General features: G+C 42.4%; 1 protein-coding gene across 3 annotated transcripts in view; it reads right to left on the bottom strand.

Moving 5' to 3' along the window:
- Window positions 1-23,279, bottom strand: part of LOC138623546 (neurexin-3b) — a 301,858-nt gene that overhangs the window by 63,341 nt on the left and 215,238 nt on the right. For all 3 annotated transcript variants that reach the window (XM_069703129.1, XM_069703128.1, XM_069703130.1), the window contains one exon: window positions 9,528-9,709. In XM_069703129.1, the coding sequence (XP_069559230.1) occupies window positions 9,528-9,709 (182 nt within the window). The remainder of the gene's footprint in view (window positions 1-9,527; window positions 9,710-23,279) is intronic.

Here is a 23,279-nt window from a genome sequence, read left to right on the forward strand (position 1 = left end):
CAACACATAATTTGGAATTCACAGCCAATGCGCTTGTGTGCTGAGACCTATCTGAGCCAAGTTTGTCTCTGATCCTGCTCTGAATTCGAAAATACCCACATCTATCTCTCTCCCCAACTCCTTTCCTCCCACCTCTTCTTCTCATTCTTCTTTTTTTCTCCTCCTATTTCATTCAGACTATTGTATTTGTTCTACTTTTGGATGTACATGATGCTCCACTCTCTGCCTCTTTCATCTTCTCCCTCTTCAAAACTGTGCGAATGGGATTCATGTCCTACCACGAAGCTGTGAAAACACAGGCATACCTCAGGGGGCTTGGTCTGTCAGAGACCAAAGAAGATACAGGCAGGCACATTGTTTGTTGCCTCTCATTGAATTTTTAATCTTAATCCATGAAATATACATCGCTGAGTCTAGGGTCACAGACCACATGGGTACACATTGTAATAATGTTGCTCTGTTTGTCCAACTTGGGCCGTTATTACTTGCTGTGTCTCTCCTGAAACGGTGGCAGGAGGGTGAAACGGGGTGTGTGTGTGTGTGTGTGTGTGTGTGTGTGTGTGTGTGTGTGTGTGTGTGTGTGTGTGTGTGTGTGTGTGTGTGAGTATCAAAAGGTCTGCTACATAAATTGTTCCCCCAAAGTGCCTTTAGTTGACATGGATGACTGACAGGCGGATGTCCCTGAAGAGCCCTGGTATCATGTTTGGAGTGTCAGTGGCAGCATACCATGGTGTGAAAATTTGTTGAATGAGCCTGTGGAAATGTGTGCATGTGTGCGCGTGTGTGTGTGTGTGTGTGTGTGTGTGTGTGTGTGTGTGTGTGTGTGTGTGTGTGTGTGTGTGTGTGTGTGTGTGTGTGCATGTACATGTGGCGGAGAGTGAGAGATGAGGTGAGTGCGAGCATGTGGGTGGGTGTGTATGAGAGTGAGAAATAAAAGCGCTCGTGTTACATATGTTTTTGTGTATCCATGCATGTGCTGTTTGAGAAAATACAAGACACAGAAAGGCTTTCGGTGTCGTGTGCATTAAAGTGTGTCCATGCATCTTCTGTGTTTTCAGTCGGAGTGAAGGTGCTTCCTGAAGCTGTTAATTATTAACACCCACAGGCACCAAACTCTTACACTTTCCTTGATTATTCTGTGTCAACTCACGAATGGCCATGACAATACTTTACCAGAAGAGGAAATAAGTACAAATCAACACTCAAAAAAAGACATGTTGTTTTCTATTATGTTCAACACCCTCTAGCAAGGAGTGAGATTGCATTCAATTTTGTCTGAATAGAGCTCAAGCTTATTAAATTTTAAACAAAATCCTTTAACATTTCAAGAATGAGTGAGATGGTTACAAGTAAACACAGGTCAATCTGACTAGATCTTCAATCTAGTCATACTCTCATGACAGCACCATTCAGGTACGGGTATAAATCTGCTTTGCAAAAAAACAACAGATTTTCAGTCAGGCTGTCCTTCAAAACAACTAAAACTTTCATACAAATATTTTTTTCCATCACTAAACACTACACACAAGGTTGGATTACCAACCAGGCAAAAGCAGACAACTGCCCCGAGGCCCTGGAAGTCCCAGGTTCACCGCATGTCAGCTGGTACTAATTCATTTACTGAATTCTTTTTAAAATTTTGCACAACTAAAATATAAATAAGCAGGTCCCGCATTATTTCCTTATCTCGTAGCCCTTTATTATTTTAGTTTCTGTGCTCACATATATCAAATCAGTCTGGCAGCACGGCCTCATGTTACCTTCAGTGGTGGAACGTAACGCAGTGCAGCACAATCTGGAGCTACATGTTGGACTCTTCCACCCGGCCACAGTCCACAGGCAGGTATTCTACTTTTTCTTGCCTCTTTTTGGTAACTTTAGTGAGTAATTTCTTAACAGATTGAAATTTATAAAACCAAATATAATCAACAAATAAATGATGATATCTTCTGATAGGATACGATGAGATGTTATTGTTTCCCAGGGGACCGTTTATAAGCAATGCAGCAGTCTATAAAGTAATTAAAAATAGTTCCACCTTTACCAGCTGCAGCATAAACATACGAACACATTAATGCATCAACAATTATAATCTAATTATATAATATTGATTCCCTTTTTTCTGTTGGCTGCACTCTGCATGAGATTAATTACTTCAAGTATATTTTGATGTTACTAATTTTGACTTGAGTAAAATGACATGACTCCATGACTTTTACTTCAGAGTATTACATTTTCACTTGCTACAGTACCAGCAGCACAGGTTTTGCTTTAAAGGTTAAATCATATCTCTGTTCCTTTGGTGTCCTGGTCCGCCACAGCAGAGTGACAGTGAGCACAAAACCAGGGCCCTGAAACTGAAGCAGATAAATGGAATCCGGCCATTATTTGGGAGAAAAGAGCAGCAGCCACAGACTGATATTGATATCAGCCATCCGAATTTGGTAATGGGGAAAGAAAATGTTGTTTGGTGCTGTTTGGGCATTAAAGAAGCTGTCAGCAAACTTTAACTAATGGGAGCTTTTGGCGATGATAATGTATGAGGTCCCCTAACAGGTTAAATCACCCACGAACACACAAAACTACTTCTATCTCTCTTAATCAGTGGTGGCACAGTAATGTCCAGATGTTGCGACAACAACACTGCACAGCATTATATTCCAATCAGAGATCTGTGCCTTCAGTTCACAAAACACGACTAAATTATCAAACCACTTCTGTATCATCTGTACTGGAGCATCCAATTTGCATCCCACACCTTCTTTGTTTTGGTCCACACCTTCCCACCACGGCATTTGACAAACTCGTGCTTATTCTTAAGTGCTGTAAAATCATAACTGTAATGGCTATTAACCGTAAATTTAGTGCAGCTAAAAAGTACAAATGTACATCACAGTGCTGTTAAGCTTCACTAATAAATGACACTGGCCTACATATTATCTATGAAGAATGATGGTGCTCTCTCTCTCTCTCTCTGCTGATGCTCATGTGCAGGCAGTGTCCTACGTCACCGACTTGGAGCTGCCATTTAGGATAAGAGATCGAGGCAGTGACACTCTGACAAGAGAACATTTAGGGAAAAAAAAACAACCTTCCGGACGACTGTTTCTGACAAAAAAAATTCTACAAAATACTAATTATTTCTACGCAGATGAAAGAACAGGGCTTTTATTATTCAGAGATTTTAATTGAAATTTAACATGCTAATTTCCTGCTAAATATATCATATTTTAATCAAATATAATTTGATATAACATTAACATTTATTTTTAGCCTGCAGCCCTCCATCGAGATTCGTTTTTGGCCCTTAATAGAAAATATTTTGGGCACCTCTGATTCAGACCAAACATAAAACACGAAAACAAACATAAACGATCCCTCATCAGGTTCACAGTGTCTCATGTAAGTACATTATAGCATGTACAGCACACACGCACACACACACACACACACACACACACACACACACACACACACACACACACACACACACACACACACACACAATGTCCACTCACCATCTGCTAGCTAGTGTGCTAGTGAAGTTCAGCCAGCTGTGAACAACCATTATGTCAACAGTGTCACCCAAGGGAAGGAATAATGTTAATAATCTGGTATCATAGACTGACCTCAAAGGAAACAACCTGTGTGAGATCCACTAATAATCTTGTAATGATAAAGTATCTGTTGTTAGTTTAACTTTGATGGTCATACGCTGAAATAATACAATCTGTTGTATCACCTGGGAAATCAGAATAATACAGCAGTAGGGATAAAAATGAGTCTGCTCTTCAGCCCGCATAGAAAATACATATTTCCCCACAAAGTTACAATAATGCTGAGTGCGTGTACTGCAAGCAACTAGTTGTGAAAACAGCTGCGAAGTCCATTTTCTCAGTGCTTTATTTCCGTGGGGGGAATCAAATGTGGGAAGTCAGAAAATACAAAGTCAAATAAGAAGCTGTAATGTTATCAGAGGCCATGAGCCATAACCGTGATAATATCTATCTTTCCCTGCCGAGGTGGGGTAACTTCATAGAAGCAATACATTGCTGGCCACATATGCGCTGATGCACACAGGTACACATCAAACATCTTATATTAGATCTGTCAGAAGGAGGGGGGGGGCAGACGGCGTTACACACAAACCCACGAGATGGAAAAGCAGCTGACGGATGAGGAGAGACAGGAAGGTGTGTAAAACTGAATGAATTATGCAGTTGTACTAGAGCATTTAGTCATTGAAATATACATGCTTTTGTGCATGTATGCATATAATGTGTGAAAAAACTGATACATGCATGCGCTGTGTAATGTAGCGTCTGCCATCCACAGCCACTCATCTCATTCCACATCTTGTGTCTGAGTGTCTGCACTCGGGTTTTCAATTATCCAGCAGCCACACCTTTTTCTCCCAGTGAATTAGCATGAGGGGAAAACTGAAGTGGGTAATGGAATTGCATGTGCCGTCACTCCATTAGAAACCACCTCGCTGATTGGTTGTCAATGTATCTTTTCTTAGACAGAGAGTGACGATGAGGGACGGAGGTGTGAATATATGTGATATTTTATACGTGCAGGGAGAGATCTGATGAAAAATATGCACAACAGAATATCTGGAACATCTGTCCATTTATAGGGGGAAGCTTTATGACCATTATTATTATTACCGAAAGAACTGGCTTTTATTTCGAGGTTGAACAACTGCAAACCATTAAAAAAAAAGGCCACAGCTAATGTGACTCCTGAGTGAAGCTATTTTAAAGACTTTTCTACCATCGCTTCCAATCAAATAAAATAATGTTAAAAGCAAACAAACAAGTAGTAAACCAGATATGACAATAAGTGAAGTTTATAGCTCAAACAGAAGCAGCTCAGTTGTTTTAATCACGATCGATACTTAAACGTCACGTTTATTTGTCAACTGGTAATCAGGGTTTTCATTGTGATGACTTTGTATGGAGTGCGACGTGTTTTACAAGTTACCTGTAACTGTGGATTGCGTTGGAATACTTGCAGAGTGTTTATCTTGTCAGGCGCCTTGCTGTGAGTCTCTCTCCTAATTGGAAAACCAAAAGAGCTGCCAGACACCAAACCTGACGGAGCGTTCTCAATTTCAGCTTTAGCGTGACTTCGAGTGTCACCTGCGACATCTCTAACAGAAGTGAGCTTATCCGGGGCTCAGAGGAGCTCCGATGAACCAGGCTTCCACTCGCTCACCTCGTGCTCACCAGTGTTTAAACAACATGGACGAGGAAAGGAGGGTCTTTCACAATGTAGCTGTGCTGTCCTGTAATCACACCAGGCCTGGATTTCTTGCATGGCAGACTACAGCTTTAATGAACATGAAGTTTCTATGCAAATATCCATACTCTCTGCATCCATAACATCTATATTTTCTTTCATTTTCAGACTCTTACAGCCATTAATGATTAAAACGGATTGTATCTCAGTCTTCAAATCTTCAAAGAAATAGAAGGTCCTGTTTTTGCTTTAACATCCAGACAAAACTTTTGAAACTTCAGCCTTTAATAAACTTGACCATCACCTCACCTATAGATAGAGAGTGTATTTTAAGCAGCTTCTTTAATTTTGTCAAATTTTGTCTGTTTGTGGCGACTGCTCTTGTAATGACAACAATATATATTTTTTCCCGCCTAAGTAATGTATTAGCGATGAGATTCTCAAGGATTTCACTCTTTGTGTGCGGGTATGTGTGTTTGTGTGTTACATCTTGGGTAATCTTCACCTGCAGTCCCCAGTGAGAGACTGTGTGACTCACTACTGCCACATCTAGCCCACGGCTTAGAGTACTTCTGTCATGGATTTAAGCTTACGCACGCACGCACGCACGCACGCACGCACGCACGCACGCACGCACGCACGCACGCACGCACGCACGCACACACACACACACACACACACACACACACACACACACACACTACTAGTAATCGTTGCAGTGTTACCACCAGCCTCCCATTTGACTCATCTTACTCTAAAAAGTCGTCTGTGACACAAACATATTTGATATGACAGCTTTCAGGTTTTTATCTCAGCATTAAGTTATTTCTTTATTTCATGCCACATGACGCTGACGAGGCTCCTCATCTGTTTTACCCTGTGCACTCATATCGAGTGAACTCCTAAATGAGATGCTGGCAATGGCAAAATGTCGTGCTCACCTCTGCAAATTACCCCAAATTGCCCCTCCGATTTCCAACCAAGCATGCGGTTGTTCTTAGCAGTTCAAATGTAAACACTACAATCAGCATTTTAATTCATGATTGCCAAACAAGCCGTGAGCTAATCACAGAGAGGAGATAATGAAGGAAGCAAAAAAGAGAGCAAGAGAGAGAGGAAGACTTAAGGAGTCTGCGATTAGGTCTTGCCTCAAAATGTCTGTTTTCTCTCTGGGCTCTGCATGTTTAAGGAAAAAGCCATAAACACCTTCTTTTTTTAATTTTTTTTTATTTTGACTGCAAGCAGAATATACAAAAGTCAAAGTCAAGGTTAGCTGAAGCCATGTTCATGTCCTCCTAGTGAAGTTTCATTACAAATTTACTTTAAGCATTTATTCGAGTATAAAACTGCTGCAGTTATTTTTCTTTGTGTTGATTCTAGTATGTCATATATTAAAGCTGATGGACATCAGTCATGATTTTTAAAGTCATTGAAAAATGAAAAAAAAAACAAAAAAAACAATGAATAGTTTATGTTTATTTCTCTTGTTTTTTTTACCCACACCTGGCAGTAATACATTAATAAGAGGTTGCAGTAATGCACTTAAAAGCTATTAGACGAGGGAGAGGGGTCAAATAATAATAAAAAAAAATAGTTAAATACTTTCCAGTCAGGCTGGCAGGATTGCAATGCATGCACATGATTTGTCTGCCAGCTGGGTCAATATTTTGTTATTAATTTCTCTGTTGCGTACTCTATGCCATTATACAATTGTTCGTACAGCTTATTCTTTACCAAATAGTTGAGGTTTGGGAATGTGCAGGCTAATTCCTGCAGCATCATATTTACTGTTTGCATTTGGTATAGTCACTGTCGATTTGTACGATGTAGGCCAATATATATACACTTATGGTTTTGAGTCACAGCTTATGTTATGGAGGCTATCTGAAGTTGTCTTTGTATAAATGCTACGAAACTTCATGTTTTATCAAAAACAAAAATGTAATTTCCCCCAATCACAAACATCTAGTTGACCTGGTTGCTTTATTCCTAAAAGTAACGACTGATAGAGGGCATGCTGGGAAATGGGAGAGGAAGAGCCTAAAAAAGATAAAAGCACCAGGGCCAATCACAGCTACGTTACTCTGCAGCAGATACATCTACCACAAGAACAACTGAGAGAGCAAGGATGACTGATTCATGTTCTTTCGCACAAAAGTTGTCGACGCAACGTTCCCATAAAACTGTTATTAGCCTATTTGCATCATAACATTAATGAGTGGATGCAGGCAGAAAGGGGACAGGATCTGCTTCTCACAATTACATTTTCAAGAATGAACATTAAAAAAAATATTTAAAAAAATCATTAAAAAAATGTGCGTACAGTGCGTGCAGGGTTACGGCTGCCGACACCAGCGTTCCCAGTGAAAATCCAATGGTATCTTTGCTTGAAAAGCCGAGTCCTGTTAACGAGGTGAATGTGTGCCTATCTTGGCTTTAGTGTGCTGATTCTCAAGTAGGGAGGTAATAATTGTCAAAGGCTAAGTTAATGGCCTTGGGCCTCACGAGACCTTTGGTTAGACATATATCCAGAATCGACAGGCGTAATGCCTTTAACCTTTTCCTCCACAGTCATTACTGAACGCAAAACGCTGACAGCGAAGACCTGATGCCTGTCATTCGGAATTATTATGTAATGACATTTCAGTGAAGTCAAGAGTCTTTCCGAATTCCAAAGACTCTCCACACACACACAACTTCCAGGGACAGCACGGTTGTTTTAGCGGCGCCCCTACAGCGGTAACTCTAATCATCCCACAACCACAGAACAGCAAGTCCAACGTGGAGGAAATGATCATGCATTATACAAATACCAGCAGCAGACAGTCGAGGTAAGATCGGACGAGGCTTTATTTTTTTCTACAAGTAAACAACCTCAGCTAAATATTCACTCAAGGCCGAATGACTTATTTACTGTTCACCTGTGGCAAACAAGGGCAGCGTTCTTCATTTGGTTTCTCTTCAATAACGGTGTAATCGCAGCGAAAAAGGAGCAGTAAAGTATTTTATAGTTTGAGGATACAATCATTGTCAATATTAAATAAAACCCACTTTATTTGTTCACCCTCGGCTGTCAATAAATCATTTGAAATATTAGCGGTGCAGTGTTACCCACGCGCCGTGCTCAGAACATGTTCTCCGGATGAGTTGGAGAAATCTCCAGTTGATGTTTTTTTTTTTTTTTTTTTTTTTCTATTAATAAATGTATTAGCGCAGGAAATTGGAGGAATGAAGACATTCACCCCCCGACGACTCAAGCCCAAATTATAGGAGATACCCTGCTTGGCTAGCTACGCTGTGATATTTAAAAATCTGAATTAAAAATGCATTTGTTTTTTTTCTTCCTTTAGAGATTCCTGCAATTACTCGGTCGGTAAGAAACACGTGGGGAGGCGCCCCACCCGCCTCCCCACCCCCTCCCGCACACACATCACCCTCACAAGTAACTGAACATCTTAATCACTTTCCCTCCATCCACGCCACTTCTCACTCGTCCACACACACATGCAGCCACTTCCGTCTCTCTGTACTGTAAAGGTGGCTCACAACTACTTGTTGTTGGCCCTCATCTCGGCAGAGCAGATGGCTGCTGTTCTGCACCACATGGCCGGCACTCAGGAGATGAGGGGAGCTCTTTAAGAAGAAAAATACTTTCAATCTGCTTTAGCAACTGTAACTTCTCCTCCTCATGACATCTTTTTTTTTTTTTTTTTCCCTCCCACGACATCAGCAGCAGCAACTCCTCCATCCACCCATCCATCCATCCATCCATCCCCGACCAGCAGCACCCTGCGCTCCTCCAGCTACTGTTGATGATTATATAAATACTGATTGCTTATGGAAGCGAGTCAAACACACAAGGTCGCGATGTGAAGTTATTAAGATGCTGCACGGGTCGATTGGCTAGGAATTCCAACTCGCAGCTTCCCGTTTTTTCTATCATGTTGCTCCAATATGTGGGAACACACTGCATATGTATGGAGAGCCGCATTCATTATTCATGCCGAGTCTTAGTTTGAATGTGGTGGAGAAGGAGGGGTAGTTCTGGAAGAGCGTGGTGAGCAGAGACTTGGAGTAGAGAGGGTGGGTTATCGTTTTTTTGTTGTATTTTATGGCTCTGCATCGTCTGTATAAATAAGTTTGCGCTGAATACGGCCACAGAGACGGGAATGATTCAGAGGTTTGTTTATGGTCATCGCCGTGGTTGTAATACTTAAAACATGTGGACAGCAAAATAAGAACAAGCTGTTGAATAATTTAGAATGAATAAGTGGGATACATACGATGTGGAGCATGATGTAGTCACCCAGACGTGGGGCGCTGTCGATGCGGACGAGGATGCCGTCTTTGATGGTGGTGCTGAAGCCCACCGCCAGCCGGTCCGTCCGAGTGCTCGGCCTCTCGTTATTGGGCCACGTGTATGTGATCAGGCCTCCTCCTTTGCCAAAGATGTAGGTGGTGCCAGCTGTGGAAATAAAAGAGAGAATTAGATTTGTTTTAGAAAGAACAGAGGCAGATCAAAAAAAAAAAAAAGAAAAAAAAAAAAAGACGTACAAACATTGTCTAACTAGACACCAGGGAGCACAGTGTTGACACAAACAAGACACATTTCTGACAAAACCGATCCAAACTACTTCCATCGAGAGCTAAATCTACTGTAATTCCTTTACAGCCACCTCTCCGCTGCTACAATGTAACTGTGGCGAAATCTATTTTGGGATTTTAATGGTATTCAGCCACCACCACCTTTTGGGTGGAAGTCAGCGCTCCCCCGGCGCCATCGATGACCTATTCAGCCTTTAAATATAGCCCCTTTCCAGGGAATAACAGCCAGTATGGCCACAATCGGATAAGTCTCCCAATCCTCATGTATTATACATGAGACCTGCAACCAAAGAACAAAGGTTGGAACAAGAAACGAGAGAATGCGGGGGAGGTGGTGGGGTGGGGTGGAGGGGGGATCGAAGAATCTTCGTCGGGTTTAATTTGACAAATGCAAAGACAAAGAGAAGCTCATGGCAGAATTTTGTCATTACATCAGACACTAGATGCAGATCTGTGTCAGAGTTGAGCCTCTGACTGGATCAAATGTCGCCCTGAGACACAGAATCTGTGAAAATTGTTTGTGGATTTCCATTTTTTATCATCACGTGGAAAAGAAAAAAAAACAAAAAACATTTGGTTGCAGGGTCGGATTCTAATCCAAGTTTTGAATGTTCCCCGAAGTGTGTCAGAATCAAAGCAGGGAAACCTTGAGCCGCTTACCACATGGTCCACATTTAGGCAAAGATAATCAAGAGATCAAAGGCATTAAGACCTACAGCAGATAGACTAGTGGGTGAATCAATATGGGAGACAAAACAGACTCCTGCGGCCTGAGGAGAGCGCGAAGCATTTAGGCCCACCGCAGAGGCTGACGGGGGGTTGCTAATGAAGCCTCCGAGTTTATGCATCAACGTATTAATTCATTGCTTCTGCCTCCATCAACCCTCCGCTTCCCTTTTCTTCCAAATCACCTCCCAGCCCCCCCGCCATTTCTCCTCTTCATTCACTTCCTCTCCGAGTCACCTGAACATCTGTTTGGCCGTGTGATGGGTGCCCAGCTGTCTCACTGTTTCCCCTATGAAGCGGCCAACAATCTGCTCTGTGGTCCATAATACCACAGGGACCGCGAGAACATATGGATGAGAGGGGCTAAGAGAGAGGGAGACACTCTGTTGGCCAGATGAGCAGCTCTATTTGCCTTCAGGCACACAAACAGGTCTGCGTTTTGCACAGCTCAGGTGTCAGCATTGTAAAACACCAACTAAGGTCGGCGATGTGACGTGAAAAATATCTAAACAAGTGAAGCATTCGGAGCCTCAAACAACTGCTTCACTTCTTGTAACTAATGGCCGTAAATGGATGGTTTAACACAGACGGCTCTCTTTGGGGATTTGAGGGTTTTCCTAAACAGAAACAATAAAGTAACTTGATTGCTTTTAGTGACAATGCAGGAACTGACACCAATGGGCGCATCACGCATCACCAGCCTCAAATAGAACCTTTCATGCATGGCATTGTTTCAGAACATGAACTCCTGATGCCGTGAAGGCGACAGATAGCAGCCTGCAGCCAGGTTGCACCGGATCTGGCCCTGCTGTCTCACTGCCTCAAAGTTTCTTCTTGCCAAAAGAGTTGAGGCAGACTCGGGATCAGTTTCCCCGGCAAACGAGCAAACTTTGTCTATCTCATCTTACACACACACACTTTTTTTTTTCTTTCCTGGAGGGGATGACGATGATGAGCAGCAAAGATACAAGCACCCCGGGGAGCCAATTATCACATTGAGGAGATTTGCTTAGTGTTTCAAGAAGACAATGTTGGGAATGAAACACACACACACACACACACACACACACACACACACACACACACACACACACACACACACACACACACACACACACACACACACACACACACACACACACACACACACACACACACAGGCGGGCTGACGGAGACACAAATGCACAACTTGATGCTCAAGTGTAAACGTGTGCAAACACGTGTGCGCGCACACTCAAAACAAGATGCCTTCACACATACGATCACACAAGTGGGTGATTATCTGCACAAGTACAGAGAAGAGAGAACCCGAGATGGCCGAGATGTAGCACGTTTCCCTCGAACGACCTGCTGGGTTCAGACCGCATGTCCACCCAGACAGGAAGTCCCACTGCATATCATAAATTCATAGATTCACTGCAGGAGTGTGGCATCGTTTCTGACACTCACATGAAGATTTCAACAAAGGAAAAGAATCACATGGATGGTTTGCGACTGACAAAAAAAAAAAGAAGAAAATTGCGACTAGGCTAAACTCCCAAGGTCAAGAGTTTCATTTAAATAAGTTCACTGTAGCGAGAGGGCTTTTCCAAGCGACAGGGGTTTTCCATTCAAGTGTGGATGTACGGAGCACCAATATAATTAAATTTCAGCAATTTTGCAAGGAGACTAATTAGAGGGTGAGGGTAAGCAATGGCATATTTGAACATTTCTAGCATATTTTAGTATGCATACTCTCAATTACCTCGACTAAAATCTCCTTAGGCACTAACCTGGCCCCCCAAACTGTTCATAAACTAGTCTTTTCAAGGTTGTTTTTAACTTGGGTTTAAAAATTAGCTATACTAAAAGAAGAATACAACCCCCACCCTCTCCCAAAAGACAAGCTTTTTGTCTTTAAAATAGAATAAATAAACATGCAGATTTTGTAGCAGTGTGCGGTCTACATTAGCAATGAGTACCTCAAATTGAAATTGTGCATCTAATTAAAAGTGATTGCAACAGAAAAGGATGCCATTCATTGTCTGGTTCATTAACAAGAAAACCTTTTAGAAAAATTGGTGCGCGTCACAGTGATGGGCTTGTACACTTATTTAGTTTCCTTGATTTGCATAGTAAAAGTGCAAAAAACGCTTCGTTACTCGATCAACATGTTGATGGCATCAGCTGCATAAAAGCAACGAGGTAAAAAAACAGTCTCGTTTGTACTTCAGGTGAGCTTGCTCTGTTTTATAATTACTCATGAGTCCCGTTTGTTTCTCTCGCCGATTGGGATCACTGTTGGCCGTTCTTTAAGAAATGTGCAACGCCAACTCATTGCCATCACTGCTGAGAAGGTTGAAACATTTAACAGCAGTAAACAGGAGAAATGATGTGTTCAGTATTCGCTTGGTTTTCACGCTATAAAGCCTGGTGAAAAGCCAACTGCAGGGAAAATATCATCAAAGGAATCAAATCTACAAACAGATTACTGCACAGGATGTTATTTTGGTGGATCAGAGGGGACTTTCATCTCCATCTTTGAATAATGCAATCTTGCTATGGCCAGTGGGTTTTGGAGGGAGGCCATCTGAAATGTGATTGTAACACATGGGTGCACCATTGATCTGGGAGTGAAAGGATGGCAGATAGGAAGCCCTCTAAAACAAAGAAACACCAAGACTGATTCTCCTTTATTGCTCCTTCATACTTGAGAATAAATTAAGATAAAATGCCTCCAAAAAAGCCTTAAAAACATACGAATTTCGCTCTGAAATAAAGGTAATACACTAACGCATTACTCTGTCTGTTTTGATTCATTGCATCTGTAGCACGGCTCCTTTTAGAGGCAAACTGTAGATGAGAGACTAGGTCAAAGCCTTGGCCTCTATTTCACAGAGGTCCCCCGAGGCGTGGAGGAGCAGACAGAAGGTCAGGACACCTGTCTGCCCAACAGAACTATGTTCTGTCCTTCAGGCCCCCATGTGACGTTCCCCAACATCCAGTAAAGTGGAGGAAAAAAAAAAAAGAGAAGAGGAGGACACCGTTTATAGTACAATCACCAAAGGTCAAAGCTTGACCACAAATCTATGAGCAGCAAACAAGATGGCTCCAACTCTGAACTTAATGCTGATTAAAAACTAATGAAAAGCATTTACATTATTTACTGGTTTGTGCTCTCTCTTTCTCTCTCTGTCTCTCTCTCTCTCTCTCTCTGCTCTCTGTCTGACACATTCACATTTCAACTTTACTAGGCAACAATGCTATCTATAAAAGAGCAAAGAGAGGCGAGCAGCTGCCAGGGCGCACGTCTGTTATAGCTGGGTAATTGCTTGTATTCAGACTTCACACCATGCTGTGATAAAACCCTCTGTTTAGAGGTAGCAGACCTAGAATAAAAGACTGGCTGTCTGTCCAACTGCAAAGACATGGCGGTCCAGGTTTTATTTTTTATTTTTTTTATTTTCCCAGGAGGAACTGGATGGGATAGAGTGAATGTTGGCTGCACCTTTGTATGCATGTGTGTGTTTACAGACAAGCACAAAGAAAAAGGTGGCACCACCAGGAGGCACAGTAATGCACTGCTCTAAACTCCTGTAAGTAACACACACACACACACACACACACACACACACACACACACACACACACACACACACACACACACACACACACACACACACACACACACACACACACACACACAGCAAGGAGAAAGGAGAGGAAGTCTATGCAGATGACTTTGAGCGTGTGTGTGTGTGTGTGTGTGTGTGTGTGTGTGTGTGTGTGTGCGTGTTTATGTGCTTTCATGTCTTTCCCCTTGTTATCTCTTGGGCTTTTTGCAGCACTGGCACCCCAGGGGACAGAAAAAGAAGACAAACACGGTTTGATGTGGTCGAATTTTTTTTGCCATCAGAGAATGAGGAAAAGAAAGAGGAGCTTTAAAACAAACAAAAAAAACTTCCTGAAAGTGAGATGCAAAATGTAATTGCCTCCTCAATCATGTTCAAAAGAACTCCATCATTACAATGCTTCCCCCCTGCCGTGCTTCATACATGGGGAATTATTAGGCTTGCTGTCCTTCACACGACTACAATAAAGAATCATCGACAGAGGAATCGAATTGTGAGATAGTGAGCTGTGTAATCACTGGGATTTATCTCCATTTTACAACCTCTTATCATTTCATAATTCATATTTCCAACTGTTGCCTCTGCCCGCTGGGACACCATGAGGGAAGGAGTGATGATTGAATGTTCTCTCTCTTTTCCTCTTCTCTCTCGCTCTCTTTTCAATCAGCAAGCAAGTTTCGAGGAAATGGCTGAAATTCGGTACGTAGATGTGTGTGCATGAGTGCTGTTGGACTTCAGTGCATTTCTATGACATACACGCACAAAACGCTCGGCATATATGTGTATCTATTGTTTGTCACGCGTCCCATCTCTCATCAGTGACGCTGAACAAAAATGCAGAAGATGATTGATGAAGGGCAGTGTGTTGTGAAGAAGGGTTGTGTAAAGAAAACAGCCAGCCCCGAATGATTTACGCTGTCTGTTTTCCCGTTATAATAAGCTGTAGCATTACCACACTATATGGATTCACGCGCCAAAAAACAGGGGTAATGGAAGTGGAAGAAAAACTGAGGAGGGAGACAGAACGGACAGAGCGTGCTCGGTGAAAAGTGGAGGCTTTTTACTCAGGCAGCTGGAGCAGAATTATGATGTATGTGCAAACAGCAAACTGTAAAACCCGTGAAGAATTGGGATTACAACAAAAAATTGTTTACGGTTTCTCCCAAGATTTGCCCATAGCAGTGTTGTTCTTTAAAATATTCACGTTTCAGAGTAATTAAATAGGCTCCTATGGAGTTATCTTGTATCAGGTACGCTTAAGGAAGAACGCTTTCATGTATAAACTTACACGAATGTCAAAAGGTGGCTGAAAAAAACACGACGCGACAACCCAGGCCGTCACTGATTATGGCTTCCAGAGTTATTTCCCAGTCGACGCGGCGCTTGCAAAGGATTGTATGGCTTACTCTACATTGTATAAAATTTTGCTGGAGTCATATTCTGACTTTATGAGCCACAGCCCACTCGCAAATGCAACAAAGCGAGGCTCAGGCTGCTGCTGCTGCTGCTGCTGCTTGGGCTGCAGAGTACAGCACCAGTAGCCAGGATGATAAAGTCTGAGCCGATGGGCAGCAGCTCCACTCGCTGGGATTGAGTAGTCAAATACTACAGCGGTTGTATTTGTGCTACGCTTACAGAAGAGAAGCTCAGGCCTCTCCACTGCAGTGGGATTTAGTGTTGACAGTTTTGTTGCAGTGGGTCGCCAGACCGTGCAGAGGGAGTGCAGGTGTGACAGGAAACAACATCAAGAACATACTGTACTCCATGCTGCACGACCTGTAAAAGGCCACCATAGTTTTCATTATTAATTAGCTGGTTTCCTCAATACTTTATTACAAAATTTCAAGAAAATCTGCATATCTGAGTCAAAGATGACATCTAATTGTTTGTTTTTGTCTGACCAACAGTCCGAAGGTTATGTGACAAAGAAAAGTATCAGATAGTCACACCTGAGAAGCTGCAACTAGTTAAACTATCTATTTCTATTTCTAATTTCTAGAATGAATTTAGCTGATTGACCAATAACATAATGACTCATGTCAGTATGATTGGTGTAACCTACTGGACACTCTGTTGTAGATTTATTAGGCACACTTGACTGAGGCCCAATCCTATTCGACATCCCGTGGCCCCGCCCCTCATTTAGGAGCGCCCTCTACTGGGTAAAGGCCCTTCAGAACAGAGGCCTTAAAATCTCAAACTAAGGAGATGGGACACCAACATTAGCCACAATTCTCCTGAGTTAATTATTGATACGTTTGTAAGTCAGAAATTTGATTCATCATTAATGCTCACAAACAAGACTTAATTCATTCTCATAGAACTAGAACTAGCTTTATTATCCCAGAGCTGCATTTTCAGATTACAAAAACATTCTTGAGAATTTTTTTTTTTTTTTTTTATGGACCATTTTTCATGTTATGCTGCTTCGGTTTGCAAAGTATTATTCTACCGCTCCATTTAAAGTCTGCATCTAAAAACAGTCTGTTTTGAGGGCCAGATGGCAGGTTAGATAACCACGACCCCTTGATCCCTAGAAGAAACGGGACATCCTACCGTACTCGGGCACACGCTAAACGCAGGGGTACACCCTGATTATTCAGACCTCGCGTCAGGTTGACGTTAGGGAGGATTATGCTGTATATTATATGAGGTCTCCACCCTCACCCAGATTTGGCCCACAGACTGCTGTTTGCTGATCCCTCTCCACTTGACTGAGCTTCATAGCTGGGACTACCCTCACTAGCAGGCAGAACGAGGTAAAGGGTCTTCGCAGTGAGTGGGCTCAATCTGAAAGTTCTTCCCGTTTTTCGTCACCCTCCACTGGCGGGGGACGTACTTGACACAGTTTGATGACGAACAGCTTGATTTGCCATCTGTATCGTGTCGCCGAGGCGGAAGTGGGGAGAGATGTGGAGATGGCAAACAGAGGAGAGTAGAGGAAGAGGGCGCTGTTTGCAGGGAGGAGAGGGGGGAGTGAGTAGAGAGACGCAGATGGAGAGAGAGTCGAGTGGCATAGATGTGAGATGTACCAAGCACCCCCCCCCCCCCCTACACACACACACACTCCTCTCAGATCAACAAGAAAAAGGTTTTTAACCAAGCAGTCATGTATCCTCACTTCAGCCGCGGAACACTGCAAAGGCGCAAACGTGAGTACACAAAAGTAAAAATACCAACACGCACACATCAGAGCAGCAGAAGGTAAGCCATGACAACTGCCCTCTCATTACTGCGAAACTCGGATCGCCAGTCTCCCACCTCTCCCCCCCTTCTCTCCCCCTTCCCATCCCTCACCCCCTGCTGCATTACTGACACTCCTCTCTGTTGTAGCAGCGCGCGGACAGCGAGGAAGGGCTTTAAATGATTTTTTTTTTTTCTCGGTTCTCTGGAGATGTCAGCTCCTATTCTCTCTGGTTGGAAAGGGAAGTGGAAGCGGGAAGGGGGTCTGAAGAGGATTTCAGAGGCTGGGGGACTAGAAGGAGCGGGAGAGGGAGGGGGGGGGAGAGGGAGGGGGTGGTGCTGCAGCTGAGATCCACACAGCACTCTAGGCTACAAAGAAGACCTGTCTGCTGACTTTAATGCTGCGCGCTGCCACCAGTCGAATTTTTTAGAGAGGGGAAAGCGACGCTGCAGAGAGATGAAAGGAAGGGAGGTACAAGGTAGGTAGAGATGCAGAAAAGGATGCTGGGAAAAAGAAGAAGAGACAGACAGACAAAGATGGGCAGCAGAGGTGGAGCAAAGTCAGCTTGAGACGGCGTGAACACACACAAAGACGGCACATAAATAGCTGGGACACTTGCACACCAAAGCTCTGCAAAACTTGACTCAATCGTGCTGCCTTCTATGTGGAAAATTAGCATTCTGTCAGCTCCAGTGTTGATGTTCACACTGCTCTCAGCAAAATTAGGACATGAGTGTCTCCTTCCCATCATTCATAATGCATGACACACAATGTGTGTGAGGCATATCACTTCAGAGGCAGGCCACACCAAACCCCGCTGAGGATTAGGTGAAGAAGATCTGCTAAAGAATAAGGGATTCCAAGATGGCTCCAAGTGGAAGCATCATTTATAATTGAATCTTCCCCAGAGGATAGTGCAGCCTGTCTGCCTTTGCCAAGGCTTCCCGGAGAGCCCACAACTCCTCCCTCCCTCCCTCTCTCCCCTGTCTCTGCAATAACTGAAAGACCCTCACACACGAATACAGCACAGCTATCTCAGACCATTGATCTTATCCCAAGCCCTTTATGACTCAAACCCCAGCTGGACACATATACTCATACTGTCCCAAGGAGTGGAGAACATTTTTGATTTTACACACACACACACACACACACACACACACACACACTGCATCTGAACACTGCCTGTGTGTTTCCTTCTGCAGCACAGAAAGAATGTGGATCAGGACCTGATGTCAACCAATGTGGAAAATGCTTGACTGCAAAAGCTTGACTCGTTCAGCTGAGAGTGAAATTGAAAGTTAATCAAAAGATAGGATCACAGGAGGAGAATAAGAGCTCTATTAAAAGAGGAAAAACAGAGGTGCACAAAACACAGTGTAAACACATTTTTGGAGGTCAAATATTTCATGATGCGCTTGGTTTTTATTGGTATTGATAAGATTAGGTTGGGGCTGCGGATGGGAGAGTTACATCTCCCTGAGGAAATGAGCAGATGTCTTTTATAGATATTTAATAAAACATATCTTTTGTTTGTATTGTATTGTGCACATACACAGATGGCCATACAAATTCCTGCTGCTGTTATCAACCCAGTTCTCTAACATGGGAGGGAATTGTTTGATATAGAAAAAAAAACTAATGATTTGGATATGCACGTGTCAACTTTTTTGTTAGATACAATGCATTTTTGTTTGTGACACTAAATGCAAAAATAACTTCACAAGACAATCCTTAAATATTATTTAGCTATTTAGTACTTATTTCCAGGGTTTTATATTGAGTGCGACTGTTTATTTACATTTAATTTCAGTCTTTTATTCGGAAGTTTCCCTGTTTGTGTGTTCAGCCCTCCTCTGGTGTATATATACGGCTGGTTCTCCCCCTCCCCCCCATTCTATATGATGATAAAGGCCACGTGTCGATGCATGTTGGCTGAATAAAGAGTAGACCCTTCCAGTGAGGCAGATAGTGCTGCACAGTAATTTTTCACATGATGTCAACAAACAGCGGCAACAAATGGATTTTGCTAGGTCTGTTTATTTGCCTCAGACTAGTTGAGCACAGAATGTAATGAGTCAAGATGGATTGACTGTCTGTCCACCTGGCTGCCACACCAAGCATCCAACTTCAGTATTTGCTCAACGTTAGGTAGCTGCTGTTAAAGCTGACGTATCATTCACATTTCCAGGTCTATATTTTCCTTGTGGTGCTCTATGGGAACTACTTTGCATTGTTTATTATAGTGTTATAGTGGCCCTGTATGCAGCCCTTGAGCTCAGCATCTTTCTGAAACACCATTTTATTTCCCGTCTCTAATCCCCCCCTCCCCCTCACACACACACACACACACACTACCGATGACACCACTCTGTTCTGATTGGCCAGCTTCTTGCCAATTTGCCAAGTTGTCCTACTGCAGACTTCTCCAGGGGCAACAAAAACAGTCGCAGCCACACTTGACTTCTTTGTCAACTTCTTAAATCCATGTTTGAGCCCAATTCTGGTCCAAAATATGTCAGCGAAAAATGCCAACAACTCTCTCTGAACAACCTTAGCAACACCCTTAACAACAATGGCTATGAAAGGGACGGCTGTTTGCACATCAGATCAATGAGGAAGTAGAGGTAAAACTGCATTGTTTTGACTTGCCTTAACTTTGGGAACTTTGACCACTTCTCACATCACGACAGTATATAAATGACATTAAATCAGAAAAAGCATGATAAAGAAAGCTAATTAAGTTATTCAACTCTCTCTTTTTCACCTCTTGCTGCACCAGAAAGTCTGAAAGTGTGAGAAGTGATAATTAAGGTGGCACTTCTGCATATGAATTTCCCTCACATGCAGTAATTGCAGTTGTAAATGGAAGTTGACAGCGACAAAGAAATGTTGCAAACTGACAGAGCGAGCCTTCGTTTTACATGCTGTCATTGTCAAATCATCCGTTCTTCTGACATGCTGGCTGCATATTTCTATTACAGGTACGTTCTATTTATAACATGATGCCCACCTGCCTCTGAAGAATATGGATTAGAGAGCTGGATGGACAGATGCTAAAAGGAATCAACGTCACACGTTGTATGAAGCGGGGCTAATCTTCCCTTTGATATCAGCAAACATCAAATAGAAAAAAATACTTGAACCTAAAATGCTATACACAGTGATGACTCTTCCTCGCTGGGGAAAACAAACAACGCAATCAAGCTGACAATACGGATGTCTGCTTTGGAGATCAAAATCAAATTGTGAATCAAACTTGCCTGATGACCTTTTTTTTTTTGCTCGGCGCCCTCCTTTTTGTCTGAATCTGATGATTGCAGACTGAAACACAGCTTCATTGTCTTCTCTAAAGATAGACCAGCTGTGCCTGTTGTTGGCATAGCAACCCTACATCCTCGCCACCAACGTCTGTGATAAACCTGACATGGTTTCCAACCCTGCCTACATCAAACACCATTACATCTCATTGATTAACTTACAGGCAGCTCCTCCCCACTAATGAGGAACAGAAAAACTTAAATGCACTGCAACGTGCCTCCCACATCTCCTGTACCCGCTCCATCACACACAAACAGAGAAACACACACATACAAAATTCAGGCTGGCGTGCGAGACTGAAAAATAAAATATTCAATCAAGTCTGTACTTTTCATAAGTTTACTCAGCTGCCTCCTTCTGAGCCAAGGACTTCAATTCCACAGCAACATTTAAGGCGGCCCTGCTGTTCTCACTAAACCACTCTCCAATTTAACAGAGGCCTGCCATCAAAGGCAGCCTTGATGAAGTGATTGGTTTTGACAGGTAGCTCTTATTTGAGTGTGACATGCATAGCAAACTTTAAGGTACACAGATCCCACAGTTAAGTGCACTGGTCTGTTATTCTTTTATGAAAGCAATCAGTACATGGTCATTCATCAAACTGAACCTGTCTCCGTGGGGTTTCACCTGTGTGCGCCGCCTCACCGGCCTTGATGGTGCTCCTCAAGTATTATTTCATGCAGCAGGAGGTGGGAGTTTTCATGTAAAGTTGTTTGATAAGTTGACTTTGAGTGATACTGAGTGATACACCCAGTGTGGTGGGAACAATGGGTGAGACTTCAGGTGGCAATCACTGAGAAACTGTGAGAGTTAATGTTTGTGTAAGTCTGATTTCTGCAGAGTTGTGGGTCAGGTTGGGTAATCACTTCAGTATAAATACAGCACAGACAGACTGATGACAAATGACCGGAAAAACATAAATAGGTTCACCCGATCTGACTGTTATCAGACTACTACATAGATCATTAAACCAGATGTATGATTTTAAACATATGGACTAGGAGGGGTCTAATAAACATACTCGAAGATCCAGGAGGCTGTGATCCCCTCTTATTCTTTGTTATTCTCATTGATACAGTGTTCAGACGGCACAAACTACACCTTCACCATTTATTGCGACCTTTAGTAGCCGTAGTAATTATGACTGAAACAAAAGAGGAATTCAGGTGAGGTAAAGAGTGACACAGTCTTCATATGGAGGATGTCGGGGTTGGTTGGATGCTTCAATCACAGGACTTTCACCCAGGAGACTGCTGTTCATGTACAATGTGAAAACAAAAGTCAACGCTGACTTAACTTAAGTGTTTAGCTTATTAAAGTTACGCAAGTAACATACTTATTGTAATCCAAATTGTTTTCCCAAATCTAACCAAGTTTCAAAGCCTAAACCTAACCAAACTGTAACCATGTCGCAGCATTAAACAAATATTATTATCATTATTATTGTTGTTGCCATGACAATGAAGGTCCGGTGCCCCTGTCGCTGGTACTCTCCAAAGGTCATATATTGAACGTTGTTAATAAAACCCTCTTGAACCCAACAGTAGATATCTCATGGAATGGGGACAGATGTGTGATGATATCTGATAATTGAACTGACTCATAACAGTCAAACTGGGTGATAAGTGAGTAAAGAATGAGGTATTTGACATCCTAAATTTTTCCATAATTTTCAAATACAACCGAACAACTATGGAAGTTCATATAATTTAAATTCAGTTTAATTTGAAAGTTACTGACATGGACATTTCATAAACAATTGTTGCCAAAGCACAATGACATTAACACAGCTGTTCCTTTGACCAAGGTATTCGACAGAGCTCTCCACTACAGTCATCCAGTACCCAGTATCTCACGGAAGAATGGTGTTCGTCCTTCTAGCAGAACTGTGGAGACTTTCCAATCTATGCATAGGGTCATTACAGTCTTTCTGATGGCACAACACCTTACTAATGGAACTTCACACATTGTTTGATTAATGGAGTCATTCAGTCCAATAGTAAGTGAGTGATGGACACCAATGGATGAGCAGTGTGCATTTGGTAACCTTCAAATTATGTATCCTTCTGGATCATTATCGGGGAGTGCTCACTGCAGCTGAGTTGCATGTTTAGTTCAGAGCAGCTGACATTGGCGGGTTCTAACGACAACAGCTCTGTGAATAAAAATGTACCCGAGGCTACAGATGATGAAGAATTGTATTTTGTGCCAATGATGAATCAGATCATTTAAAAGCAAAACCGGAGGTAAGGCAGTATAAACACCAAATATATGAGTCTGCACTGAGAAATATTCATGATTTTGACATGTAAACATACTTATAAATTTAAATAACTTTACAAAAAAACATTCCTTTTGTTTTTGCTACTTGGTTGCGATTACCAAAATGGAACAGGTTGTCTATACATTACATTCCTGTACACCCCCCCCCTTAATTTGTCACCCATTTGTACATTGTTTAAATAAAAAAATACTATTTAATCACATGCAAAAAAACTCTTAATTTTTAGTCCCTCTCTTGGTGTCAAAACCACACAAACATACACACTATGAGATTCATGGCACATTCTCTGACTGTGACGGTCTAT

This window comes from Brachyistius frenatus, unplaced genomic scaffold, assembly GCF_029030835.1.
Source record: "Brachyistius frenatus isolate BFR_SWC_R1_liver_20210118 unplaced genomic scaffold, ASM2903083v1 Contig_44, whole genome shotgun sequence".
NCBI lineage: Eukaryota > Metazoa > Chordata > Actinopteri > Embiotocidae > Brachyistius > Brachyistius frenatus.